This window comes from Etheostoma cragini, chromosome 16, assembly GCF_013103735.1.
Source record: "Etheostoma cragini isolate CJK2018 chromosome 16, CSU_Ecrag_1.0, whole genome shotgun sequence".
Taxonomy (NCBI): domain Eukaryota; kingdom Metazoa; phylum Chordata; class Actinopteri; order Perciformes; family Percidae; genus Etheostoma; species Etheostoma cragini.
In genome coordinates this window covers 4881768-4896361 of record NC_048422.1, presented here as the reverse complement: position 1 = coordinate 4896361, position 14594 = coordinate 4881768, and the positions used below count along the sequence as shown (strand labels likewise).

At 40.7% G+C, this 14594-nt stretch overlaps 1 protein-coding gene across 1 annotated transcript; it reads right to left on the bottom strand.

The window, feature by feature from the left end:
• Positions 1 to 2871: 2871 nt before the first annotated feature.
• Positions 2872 to 14369, bottom strand: LOC117958846. The gene is made up of 7 exons (XM_034895515.1): positions 14227 to 14369; positions 12691 to 12810; positions 12236 to 12598; positions 11975 to 12088; positions 10013 to 10576; positions 4013 to 4129; positions 2872 to 3740 (listed from the first exon to the last, which is right to left on the bottom strand). The coding sequence occupies exons 1-7, from the start codon at positions 14306 to 14308 to the stop codon at positions 3139 to 3141; spliced, it is 1962 nt and encodes a 653-aa protein (XP_034751406.1). The 5' UTR covers positions 14309 to 14369; the 3' UTR covers positions 2872 to 3138.
• Positions 14370 to 14594: the final 225 nt, after the last annotated feature.

Below are 14594 nucleotides of genomic sequence, written 5' to 3'. Positions count from 1 at the left end.
TGCCATCCATCAAGGGTTCTCCTTGCTGTTAAGGAAGAGCTGGGTTCCCAAGACATATTTGCCCTTGGAGAGCACCTCATGAAAGCCAACATGGCATTGACAATAATGGCTACACTATGATAGAGGTGAGCTAACCAGCAACTCTCAGTTCAAAATATTTTCTATATCAGTACACTTTAACCCTGGTGAAAGTAATGTTGATTTATGAAGATGATTTCATCCGAAAATATGATTGTTGATGTAAGGAAAGACATTCCTTTCGTTGGTCCTTATATTTTTATACATGTACATTTAATAATAATATACATTTAAAGTCCAAAGTTGAGAAGACAAATTCTTGCACATTTACTGGAATACAGTTATTGTGATTCCGATAAGGCACTGAGTCAAATTTAACAAATGATAAAGCATAAATCATTCTTATAAAAAAAAACTTGTTTAAGAACATTGTTAATCACAGCTGGTGCTAGAAATAACCATTATTGCTTCAAAAGATTTGGATTTGACCAAAACCTAAATGTTTGACATTGAATGAGAACATATTTTTATATTTTATAAGTCTTTACATGCATAGCATTTTTATTAAAGCTGACTACTTTGGGCCTTGAAACTTTAAAAATGTTTACAGCTGTACAGCAGCTGGTAATGGATGACATGATAATGAACAAGCTGACTATCAAACAAAAGGTTATTTTCAGACTTCTACTTCAAAGAAGTTATAGTACTTAAATATTATAATTGTCCATTAACATCACAACATCTTAAATAATAAAGGCAAGCAAATTACAATGTTAAGTTTGATTACGATTTTACATTATGTGATCAGTTCCTACTGACACAGGTTTTCCAACTCAACATTTCCAAATTTGTTTTGTGACATAATGGCTAACGCTAAATGAAATGAAAGGGGCACATTACAGGTCAGACATTTGTCTGTTCATCCTTTCTGATTTTCAGCACTGTAGAAAACAAAAGTGTAACATTCTATTATGACTATTATTTTACTGTATATTAATCTCATCACCGTGACACTAAAACCACATAGTAAAACAAAAATGTAGTGAGCACAGGGAATGAAGCTGAAGTTAAAAAATGATGTTTTTTTTTTTTTTTGGAAAGGCTCTCAGGAGGAAGTTTTGACAAAAAACAGTACACAACATATATTAAATACTGTTGTGCTTTAACAGTATGTCCATCTATTGTCGTTAGGTGAAATTCAGGTGTGGTTTTACCATTAAAAGATATCAGTCAACAAGGTCCAGAACAACTTGGTTTTTGTGATCCGACCGGTCTTCTTCCACCAAAAAATGGCCACTTGTCAAAAACTTAGGCTCATGCCTCTATTATGACTCGAATGCTAACTTGAGCATGTTAACTTTTTTTATTGTTTGCATCAAGGTGCTACCTTTGGTAACATAACATTCTAGTGTTTAGTCTTACTTACTAATTTTAGCATTCTGACATTTCAAATGAATTTTGATATTCATTAATATCAATTAAGTTTCAAATTAGGGAAATGTGAATTACTTGTGGAAAAAGATATTTTTTGTCATGACAAATTTATTGATTAATTCTTTTTTCTTTCATCTAACAGTTTTCTGATGTGTGATGAGCATTACAGCCTCATAGGCTGTATACCTTTAGGGTCCATCCCAATACCATCTGCTGTATTTGCAAGTAGTCCCCAAATCATTCAGTCCAATAAATCATTATATTGACCATTTCAGTTAACTTAACAAAACTAATAATATGGTAATTTTAGTGAAACTTTTTTTATCTGATATATCTGATGATATATTATCTGATGAAAAACACAGATGCATACCAACATTATCCTCACTTCAAAACTGACTGTAGTAGTTTAGATAACACTTATCTGTCCTGCTGTTAGTACAGTCATGTGGACTAAGCACTTCAACTGTTCTGCTGTTATTACAAACGTGTGAACTATCCATGTACATGTACAGTGCAGAATAAAACTGTAACATATGGAACTGCCAATTAGATTAATTTACTTCTTAATCGAACGTGCCTGAGGAAGTTTCTCCGATGGTTTCCAACCTACTTTAACCCCTGGTTAAATGAATTTTGCAGTTGCTCCAAGTCCTCTCAATAATATTAATAAATAGTCTTGCTTGTATTGAGACTCAATCCGCAAAAATAAGCATTAATCAACAAGACCAAATACAGAGACGGACATAGCTGCTGCCAGAGTGTGCGGGTGCTTTAGAGAGAGAGAGAGAGAGAGAGAGAGAGAGAGAGAGAGAGAGAGAGAGAGAGAGAGAGAGAGAGAAAGAGAGAGAGAGAGAGAGAGAGAGAGGTCAAAGGCATGATAATAGATTGAATTGTTGTCGGACAGCCGGAATGCTGCCAGCCGAAGTGCCGCTGGATAACAGAGCGTCTTGAATTTATTGATGGATTGGGACGGCCCCCTAGTTATTCTTCTTTTTAGAGTTTTTCCATTATTTCTATGTTATGCGGAATGTATTTTTTGTGAATGACATTCCTACATAGATTGTAGTGTCATTTAAGGTGGTGTTTGTAGCTAATAGCCATCCTTCGTGATCTGCCCATTTGCACCTGGTGGCCCTGTCTACATTCAGCTATGCTGTAGTCTTCCTACAAAGAGTGGGTTGTGATTTAATGATGGCGTTTTACACTACATTGAGGTTACAATGTGGACAGCCTTCATCTGATTAGGTTTACATTGAAATGTCACTGACACACAGGGTCAAAACAGAGTTTAGCTGTGAGGGGTAAAATCCAAAAGTAGTGCTGCTGAAATGTTTGGCAGGCTGGTGTGTCTGCAGACAATTTTGAAATCTGAAAGGTTAGCAGCTGGTGAAGATATTAAGCAGCATTTGCTCGTGGTGTCTCTGCTCTCCTTACAGGTAAACTACAGTTTTCGGCCGCTAAAGCAATGATGCCGCAGAATATGTGTAGAGGACATTATCATAACATGCTCTTCACTGTGTGGTTTACAGAGGTTTTGGAGACAGATGCTGACCCTGTTAGAACCTCATACAGGTTTTAAACAAGGTCCAATGGAATGAGATGACAACTATTAGAAAGTTACTGGAAGATGACAAAAAACAAAATCTCAGTGAGGCTAATTTGAGCTCCACAAACTGTGAAACACTAAACTTCCTCTGACGCGCTGTGGATTGTCTCAATTATCTTCTTTTTCAGTTTCTTCACTTTGTCTGGCGGGGTCTCGTTCAGACACTCCTCCACATACTTGAGGAATCCTGCGTGCGCTGACACCATCTGGCTTTGACAGAACGTTCTCATGATGTCTAGCACCTCGCTGGAGGGGGCCTTGAGGCGATGGCTCGCTCGCTTGCGTCCTGACACTCTGCTGTCAGTGTATGAGGAGGATGTAGAGGAGGAAGATGAAGGGGAGGAGTGCTGTGATTCTGGGGGAGTAGGCGAGGGAGGAGCTTTGAGGCTACGTGAGTTGATGTTCAGATTGGTAGCAGTTTGGTTAGCCCTGTAGTAATGGCTGTCAAGGACATGGCTGTCCAGGTGAAGGAGACTGGATTCATGCGGTTCATGGAAGTGGGGGTCTTCTGGTCGCTCATCCTCATCGCAGGAGTCGCAGAGGAACATCAGCTCGCGGTAGTGTTTCCACTTTGGAAGGTAAAAGTCCTCCGAACCACAGGTTTTGTTTGAGCTCACCACCTTGTGTTCGCGTTGGAAGATGGTTCGCAGGTTCCTGAACTTTGTCTTTATGTCTTCCACTGAAGAATGAAGAATTACAGAAACTGTTAGCCTCTGAGCCAATGAAACTACCTTGGGGAAATGGTGTGAGGAATTGTTGTCTTGACATCACAATTTTATTGGAGTTTGTAAAACATGAAACACATCAACTTAAATATGGCTTCCCCTTTTCAGACCTATGTTTTGGATAGCTTTGGTACACTCGCATCACATTTATGAAACATTTCTCTTGGTGTTAAAGGTAAAGGTATCCTATTGGCAACCTTATTACACAAATAACCAACATTGTTACCTGTGAAAGGGACTGGCTCATTTTCAGAGAGGAGGCTGCTCAGTGTCTCCAACATGCTCTGTCTCAACAGCCTGTTTCTGTAGCTCTCTGATTTGTGGTTCCACAGACAGCTGTGCCCTAGAAAAAGCACATTATTATTATTCAATTCAATTTTATTTATAGTATCAAATCACAACAAAATGTCTCAAGAAACTTTTTAAAGTAGGTCTAGACCACACTATAATTAACAAAGATCCAACAATTCCTACAACAGTACTTCCAATTGTTGACCTAACACCAGCAACTCTAAAAACCAGCAACCAAAGACTTGACCTAACAGCAGACTCCTTTTGAAGATACTGACCAGAGATATTTGTGCTAAAACATCCTGGAAGCAGACAATTTTGAAATCTAAAAAGGTAGCAGCTGGTGGAAATATTAAGCAAGCAACTGTGCCGCAGAATGTGTGTAGAGGTCTTTATCATAACATGCTCTTCACTGTGTGGATTGCAGAGGTTTTGGAGACAGATGCTGACACTGTTAGTACCTCATACAGGTTTAAAACAAGGTCCAATGGAATGAGATGACAGCTGGTGAGAAATTGTATCATAGATATTAGAAAGCTATTAAAATAAGACAAAAAAAACATCAGTGAGACTGACTTAAGCTCCACAAACTCTGAAACATAAAACCTCCTCTGGCTCCCTCTGCTAAAGGATGTGTGATAGGAAATAATGTCTTGTATTTATGATCATGCATGTTTTTATTAATCATCATTTATTTTACTGCCTGCCAATCGGAAGGTTGGTGACGATCCCTGGCACTATGGTCCCATGTTGAAGAGTCCTTGGGTAAGACACTGAACACTGAGTTGTCCCCGATACTGAGCCATTGGAGTGTAAGTATGTGTTTATCTGATGAGCAGGTGGCACCTTGTACGGCAGCCTTGGCCACAGTGTGTTAATGTATGTAAATGGTTCCTGTACTATGTAAAAGCGCTTTGAGTAGTTGTTAAGACTAGAAAAGCGCTGTAGAACAGTCCATTTACATTTACATTAAAGTGTATTAAGGTGCTGTATAAGGACCCAGAGGTTTGCTCTTGGAAGGGCAACTAGACTCCTTTGTTGTTTTGTTTAGCCATAGAGTCTTTGACAGCAGACATAAGGAGGGAAATTAACTTCCCAGTTCTAATGCATATGTGACCAAAGGTCTATACTTGTTTGTGGCACAGGGGGCTGTCGAAAGGAAGTGTATATTTAGCAATTATCTACTGTAAAAAATAAATAAATGAATAAGGCAGAGTTCATAGACATTCATGACAACCCAGAGTTGAGACCAGGAAGCAGAACTGCAGTGCTACACGCTTCTCCGCAGTTCAATTCTCACTCATAATTACATGACAACGGTGTCTGTCCCCTGACCACTAAAATTACTCAAATCAATAGAAAACAGAAGATGAATTAAACATTTAAACCTAATAAAAATGAACACCACCTCTGCAATAGTAGAACAAAATAGGGGAATTAAATGTGGACTTCAAATATCAGATCTGTCATCTATAGCAGTACAAATATCAGATCTGTCATCTATAGCAGTACTAGTAAATTATAAAATATTAGAGAAATGAATCCACTCCTCCCAGTCATATTAATTCTCATATTCATTGAGGCACTGGTCAAGAAGGGCATCCATCTTTGACTTAAGACTTTTAATCAACCCTAAACCTAAACTACATTACAACTAATTTGAAAGCCTTGTCCTTAGTCTTTCAAACCCAAAACATTACAGCCATTCTATTTATAATTGTGTAACTCGTTTTAGGTCCAAATTCAGAATGTGTATCTAAGTGTAGTCCTTAAATCAAATGAAGTCATTATTGTAGGTGATTTTTTATATTTTGTAGACACTGATAACGAAAGGCTCAGTATTGCGTTTATCTCACTATTATATTTGATTAGCTCAAGTCTGAGGTACAAAAATACACGCTGTTTTTATAGGAGATATTTAACTGATGTCTACATTTAAAACCCGTTCTCACTCCGAACACATAAAATGCAGACGTTTGGACAGCAACTGTCAGCATCTGATGCAACAAAGAAAGCACCCTTTGGCATGTGTGTAAACGTACTGGGGAGAACAGCATCTAGACGGGGTTTAGCGAGTATGTAAGGAGAAAATACCACATAGGTTGGTCAGGGTGGTGGATGGGTCAAACACAGGACTTTCAACCAGGAGAGCGGGGTTCGTGCCACATGGTGTCCTTAACTGTCCCGTTATTACAGCGTGTCAGGGAAGCCACTTTCTTCTTTAACCGGTCCGTTATATCCGCATGTCAAAGAACCGTAAGCCCACCCACGACGTTTTGCTAAACCCAACCGTCCCGTTCCTGTGAGTCACAGAACGGAACGTCCCAAGCTTTTTCTTAACCTAACAGCATCAAAAGGGACAGCAATATTCCTGACAAACACGTTTAGGTAAAGCGTGTTATATGACACTAAAGGAGACTTTTAGCGTCAATAACGACAAAGGCACCTGACCAAGCGTCCAAATTTTACGAGATAGGAGTGAGAATGTGTTGACATTTAAGGAAGTGATTACATCGGCACTTGATTCAATGCCATGTCTCAATATAACAGAGGACACCTACGTTAACTTCAGTCCTTCCCAAATTGATAATTTTTATAGACAATGTTGCAGGCTTCCTCATAACAACACACTCTACTGAGCCATGTCTTCGTATAGCTCTCAGTAGTGACAACTTCATGAACATCTTTAATGAGTAAATTAGAGCTACAATTTTAGTTGAAATTCATCACCTTCTGCCCTCAACCTGCACCAATTTATCTTTAAACGCAGGAACCTTAAAAACATCTGTGAAACCAGATATACAGAATACGTATATAGACTGCTTTTCATTAACAACCTTTACCAACCAACTTTACAGATATCTTTATCTAAGCCCTCTACCTGTCTTCCAGACCTCATCCCAAAAAGAAAACGATAGTTACGTAGGTAACTCCTGATTCTATGAGTATAGGCTTTGCCATCCAAGGGCTAAGCTATAGGGTTTATCCCTTTGCGCATGCGCAGATGTGACAATTTTCTTTCCTGCCCTTGCGTCCAGCACGGGCCTCAACTACGTCTGCATTTACTGTTTATGTACACAGCGGTCCCCTTGTTCGTCTCCCAAAACATCAGCTTTTTCTTCAGCTCATGTTGTAGGAGCAGGTGGCCCGGACCTTAGAGGGCTACACCTTTACTCATAGAATCTGGTGTTACCTACGTAACTATCATTCTATTTTGTATAGGCTTCGCCCTCTAAGGGCTACGCTATTGGGTTAGGGCAGGGGTCGGCAACCTTTACCACTCAAAGAGCCATTTGGACCCGTTTCACACAGTAAAGAAAGCACTGGGAGCCGCAAAACCCTTTTGAAATTTTAAATGAAATAACACTGTATGTAACTTTTTTTTTGCCTTTGTGCTATTTATAAACAAACTATACTGTGTTACATTTATGAAATCAATGAACGACTGCAGATAAAATAAAATATAATTTCTGCATGCAACAAAACATTTTTAAACGTTGGGTTAACGGTTTAGTAAAATAGGGCTAGCACTGTCAACTTGGCTCGCATGGCAAAACCTCCACAGCTCTTCAGGGTAAAGGACTCACAGGGCTGCGCGTCCTTTACCCTGAAGAGCTGTGTTCAGGTGTTCAGGTGTGCTGTCATATCCACGAGACGTGGAGCTTTCCCAGCCACTCTGGCTGTTCCCAGCTTAGTCTTTAGATTCATCACAGGCAATTGAGGAGGCCACAGCTGACTTGATGTCTTAAATTTGCTGTACAAACTAAAATAAAATACATTTTAATTAAATATTCGTTAAGTATTTTTTAAAAGCTGAGCCAAGAGCCGCATGCGGCTCCGGAGCCGCAGGTTGCCGACCCCTGGGTTAGGGTGAAGCTGATGTAAGCAATGCAACCTTCTAATATTTGCCGTGCGTAAAATGAGACAGAGCACGCACCGGACACAACCGATGGGAAGCCTCCTCCGCATCGTTGACATGAGGCGGCGGAAAAAAACCTTGAGGCAAAAAACATCCTTGACTGAAAAGAACTAGTTAGAATCTTCGGTCCCCTTGGGGGCAAACAGACGGTTTTTGACGCCTAATCCCTTACAGAAAACGCTTCACCAGGGGATAGGCAAAAACTGTCCCCTCACCCTAGCCCTCCTGGCAGGATGAGAGGGCTGCTGCGTATGCTTTGACTGTAGATGGAGCCAAACCGCTAACCACCAGAGTTTGGAGATACGTCAACACAAGAGGCAGGGGACACGATGTGGGATCCGCGTCCCTCGCTGTGCGCCAGCGATGGAAGGCAGGCCAGCGCCCTGCGTAACATGCTGTGGTAGAAGGGGCTCAGGAGCCCACCACGGCAAGGGAAAAGCCTAATTTCTGTAAACGTTCCCCCTCAGCAACCAGCCCCACAGCCTCTGTGTTATCACCGGGGGATGACAGTGCGCGCAGTTCAGCTGCGACAGTGCGTCTCCCTGCCACGGATTTTGCTAGGGGGGGAAGCCACCAGCAGCTGAACGAGGGTTGGGAACCGGGACACGCTTGTGCGCTGCGGTGCCACCAGAGCCATTGACAGATTCTCCTCCTGGATGCACTACAAGAGGCGAGGAATCGGAGGGACCGAAGGAAAAGCATCCCCCGGGTTTTGGGCTGGTGGGAGAAGACGTCTACGCCAAGGGAAGGATTGTCACGCATTCTCAAGGAAAACCACAGAGTGCACTGTGTGTTTTCTTGTGGAGCAAACAGATCCACCTCCGCTTCCCCGAACCTGCTCCATAACATTTGAACAATAGTGGGATTTGATCTCCACTCGTTGTGGGAGGCCCCTGTTTCTAAAACCTTGGGATATACACTTCTTTGAGAGACAGCAGGTGACTGTGCCACTCTTCATTCTAACCCCAACCGGCCCGTCAGACACCGCCTACCAAGAGCCTGGGTCTGACTGAGGTTTCTGCCTAAAAGGAAGTTTTTCCTCGCCACTGTCGCACTGTTGCTTGCTCTGGAGGAGACTAGTAGAACTGTTGGGTTCTTGTAAATTCTGGAGTGTGGTCTATCTGTATAGTGTCTTGAGATAACTCTTGTTATGAATTGATACTATAAATAAAATTTAATTGAATTGAATTGTGCGCGGGAGGCGTCTGACTATTTCCAACAGCTGGGCTGAGCTTATGCAGCCCTTGCGGTTTGTGAACGCTGCTGCCGTGATGTTGCCTGTCCGCATTACAACATGTCTCCCCATTAGAGTGCGGATCGGGACGGATTTTTCTGTCCGAGCCCGGCCCGCGTCCGACAGAGCAGTAACCGAACTCGACCCGAGCCCGACAGGCATTAAGATACTTCTGTCCGAGCCCGACCCTAGCCCGACACAGTTAAAATGGCATTTGTATCCTTTCTGGCCGGCGTGAACGGCACTGAGGCAGGTCCCGCAGCAGGGGTGAGACGCGAGCACCGCTGGAAATCCTTGAGCTTGTCTTTATACTGCGTAATTGAAGAAAAAGTGGGAGACGAACAACGGGTCGACTGTGTACATATATAGTAAATACGGACGTTGTTAAGGCCCGTGCTGGACGCAAGGGTGGGAAAGAAACTTTTTACGACTGCGCATGCGCGAAGGGATAAACCCAATAGCGTAGCCCTTAGAGGGCAAAGCCTGTACGAATTAGAACTTAAATAAACTTTACCATGGGTTAACACTTCATTACTAGATAATGTCAATGTTTCTTTATTAATAGGTTATGTACCACAGACATTTAAAGTAGCTTTAATAAAAACTCTTAAGCAAACCTACTCTTGATCTAGCCGCCTTAGCCAACTATAACCTAAATCTAATCTTGCCTATCCTAAATCTGACAGGAGAGGGAGGGATTTATCAATCAAGCCTGGTCTGTATACACCCACATAGCCCGTTATCTTAAAAAAATCAACAGCAAAATAAATAACGCCACCAACCAGAGTAAAAAGATATGAGCTGCTGAACTTTGGCCTCGCTCCAGTGACAGCGGGAGTTGGTGCTCAGTCTGCTGTCAGGCTGAACTGAACTGGAAGAATTTAGAGGTGAGGGGTTTGTACAAGGTTTGGTGTCCGGTAGTGAAGTCAATGGAGTGGTGGGGAATGTTGAAGCAGTTGTTTGGCTGGCCTGTTTGAGATTATCTGGAGACGCAGAGGGGAAGATTTGGTAGGCGGGGCTGGTGTTGGTTTTGGAATCGCTGGAGGGACCAGAGAGTTTATCAAACTTGATGTTGTTTATTTGGGTGGAGCTGGAGGAGAAGCTGCTCAGGGTGGAAGAGGGTGTTTGGTTTCCATGTTCTAGCTCCATGTCTTCTTGTGGCATCAGTATCTGTAGGTCGTCTGGGTTGTCATCTTCGTCGCAGGACTCGCAGAGGAAGTGCAACTGTTGATAATGTTTCCATTTCGAAATGTAGGGTTTGTCAGACACCTTGCTAGCCTGGACCGCCTTGTATTCACGGTTGAAAACTGTTCGAAGGTTCTTGAATTTGCACTTCATGTCTTCAACTGCAAAACACCAACAAAGGAGTCACTTTCCACAAGCTCATGAACAAATACTCACATCTCCCACCAATACTTGTTTACTAATAAGGTTGGTTGTTACTTCTTTCAGATTTATATGGCTTGAGTAGTTCATTGTTGCTCTGTAAAATTAATTCAACCAAGTCAAGCCATATTTTTTCCATAACAACATCGCATCAAATCACGGTTTAATGTGAAGTGTATTTTATTGTGACAAACCTGACAAATATCACCAACTCTGCAGCTCTATTGAGCCTTTTAGCCTCTTTAACCTCATAGTTTTGGTTTTATGACTCATTCGCTGAAGTAGAGCATTTAGCAACTGACGAGACATAGATTTTGTTCAGGAGATGGCACAGGCCAAACCCAAACTAAAAGGAAAGTGAATTTCGACTTGAATTCTTCAGGTGGCTAGAACTCGAATGAATTAATAATGTTGCTCTGTGTCTGCTGGAGGTAGAAGTGGGTAGTGGTTTGCTAACATGTCTGTTTGCAATTATAGGCTGATAGTATATTAGTGCTGCATTAATGTCAGTTTGTATTGAAACAGCTGTCTGATAATAGGGGAACAATGTCAAACATGTCTTTTGGCTGCTGTAAAATTCCCCTTTTCCTTTAACTCCTGCTTCCTGTTGTCTACCATTTTATGACAAACAAGTGTAGATATTTTGTAGATGCTCCACACTGGGACATTAGCTATATATTTTCTGAGAATGAGCTGAAAAGATCAATATCAATCTTATGTCTTAGACCAATAATAATATTCTCATCTCACTCACAGAATGAAAAATGAGTAAGTGTATTTACCTAAATGTTTAACTGTTATCTTAATGCAGTTGATCTTAACTTGGGGGACTGGACTATGCCTGGGGTCATGGGATGGCCAAGGATAAGAACAAAATATGAAATATGCAATGATGACAATGATATTATGTTGGACAACAGTTCAACATAAGTTTGGGGTAGGACTTGACAAACTAGGGTGGCTACTTTGAAGAAACTAGAACATAAAACATGTTTTCAGTTATTTCACACTTTTTTGTTAAGCACATAATTCCATATGTGTTCATTCATAGTTGTGATACCTTCAGTGATAATCTACATAAATTGTCATGAAAAAAAGGAAAACGCATTGAATGAGAAAGTGGTTCCAAACATTTGGCCTGTACTGTATATATGTGTGTGTAAACATGTGTGTGTGTGTGTGTGTGTGTGTATAATATGAATATGTCATTAATTAATGAATAAATTAATTTGCTATGTTAACCACTGTGCCTGGAATTTTAGAATTCCTGTATGTGCAAATACTGCTGGTATTGTATTTTTGACCTCCAGAGATTTTTGAACCCTAACAGCAAACTAGCAGGAACATGTGATATTTACCTGAGAAAGACACTGAGTGGTCAGACAGCTGGCTCCTCAGAACCTCCAGCAGCCTCAGTCTGAGCTGACGGTTGTTGTGGTTTTCTGACTTCTTGTTCCAGAGACAGTTATGTTCTGTGTACAACAACACACAATAACACCCATCATTTACAAAACAGAGTCATTGTAAGCATCCAAACCATCACAAGGTTTTGTCTTTGTATACAAATTCCTTGGTAGTAAAAACTAATCATCTGAATCTGAAACTGTTTTTTTGTTTACCAGAGTAGAAAGCTATTAGTGCACGTTCCCTCTCTTCAGTCCAATAACATTTAACCATCATGTTGGAGGCGATGCAGGAGGACGAAGAGGAGGTGGACAGGGTGGGGAGGAAGGAGATGATCAGCCCTGGGGAGTTGAGGATTGGCTGGCTCTCCTCCTGTGGAACCGTCAGCAGCGAGAGTGGCTGATTGTCAGGGCCGTCATCCTGTTCCCAGCAGCCCTGCAGGAACATCAGCTGCTGGTAGTACTTCCACTGTGGCAGGAACACGTTGTCCGACCTGCACACCTTATTCGTCTTCATCATTTTGTACTGACGCTGAAAGGTGGTACGAAGGTTTTTAAACTTGTTCTTAATGTCTTCCACTGGAAAGAAAAACAGAAGAACGGAAAATTAGATGTTTTTTCTCCTAGAAAAATACAGCATTGCAATTCAATGGCGCCAACCACATCCTTACCTGTGAAAGTAACAGGTGGGGGGTGAGCTGATAGAAGGATCCTCAGGTGTTCCAGGGTCTTCCATCGCAGCTGTCGGTTCTTGTAGCTCTCTGACTTGTGGTTCCACAGACAACTATGCTCTGGGAAATAAAAGCAAACAAGATATTTGGTCTCTGCATTATTGTTTGGCATTTAATTTTATTTTATAGTAGAAACTCCTTTACATTGTTCTTACCACCGCTTCAGCAGCTCCTAAAATCTGAAGCTCTAATTAAAGATCGACAAGAGTTTCCACTTTTGGACCAGAAAATTAGTTAAAACAATAACAAAAGATGGAGCAATGCCTTCATTGCAGTCTGTCTCTCCCGGATAGGATTCTTTCAGTTAGGTTTTTACTGTGAGCCAAATTTTAGGCAGAGGTCTCCTCTTCAAAACAAAGGGACCCGGGGATTTAAAAAGGTAATTACCCTAAATTAGGCGGTTTTACATAAAAAAATATATTTTCTGCTGAAATTTGCTCAGCTTGTTTCTCTGACAACTTAGGATACAGGAGTTTGATTACTAAAATCCTTCCTTTGCTTAAAATATGAAGTTAAGTTTTAAGATAAAAAAAAAATGTATTGTTAAAATAGGAAATGTAGACATTTTAACGCATTTTTTTTTACAAATATTCAATGCAAATTTAAAAAAGGCTGAAGGAAACCTAATCAAATCATTAACCTGTATGTTAGTCTGGTTCAACACCAATCAAAATCTTTTGCATACTAGACTGATACTTGTTTGTATGTTTCAGAAAAGTCCACTTGTATTCTATATTTTTCTTTGTACAGGAACACATTTAAATATATATAAATAGTGTATTATCTACAGTATATAGTATGGTGTATTTTGGCATGTAATCAGAACAGTGCTGTCATTTCAACAGTGGTGGTGTGTGGGGAGCTTTCTGAACTATAACATTTCATTGGGTTGCTTTCTTCATGCAAATGGGTGTTTCTTTTAGGATGTTTCTACGTGAAAAATATGTGGAATTACCTTAAAATAGTCATTTTACTCACCAGGTGTGCCATGTGTAAAAAATCTCGTGTAGTGTGCATTTGAAGACATGATCAAATGTATTCACTAGGACAAGCACTGTAACTTTAGAATATGAATACTGCGTCATTAAATGTAACGTTAGCTTCAGGGTAATAATAACAAAAAGATGAAAAACTGAGTTAATATGGATTTTCCCCCTTCACTCCATTTCAAAGCCATTATTCCATTACAAATCAAACAAACTTCATGTTAACTTCATTTATTTAAATTCAGACCGACAAGTTTTAAGAAACATAAATCAAGAAGCAGTTGTTGCGTCTTTTCAGGAGAATAACTGCAAACTAGACTTCAGTTGCTAGTCGCCATTGCTGTTTTCTGTCTGCACCGCTCATTTCCAGCAGCTGCCGGTCTCATCCAGCAACGGTTGCTACCATTAGTTGCAGCGTACGAAAACACACCGATGAAAACAGCAACTTTTATTAAATGAAAAAGTTGCTGTTTTAGAGTGTTTGACTTACTGGAGAAAAACGCTATGAGCGCCCTTTCTTTCTCCTCCGTCCAGTACCTCTCCGGTGTGTAATTAAACAGGGGAACCTCCATATTTGTTGTTGCCGTTCAATCCTTCTTCTACGCCGCTGCTAGGTCACATGACACACATTCCACACTCTGACTGGACGATTCTTGGAGCATAAGTGAGCAATGACTCGCATTGCCCATTAGAGGTCACTGTTGATTGGTGATCATGTCCTAAATGTGGAAGCTGTTGCCCAAATGTCAACAAACAAGTGGTACTTCTATTGCAGTACTATTCTACTACTTTTTTTATTTTTATTTAATTTAATGCAATTTAACTTTTTGATTTTAGTAGATGTTTAGTAGCTGTTCT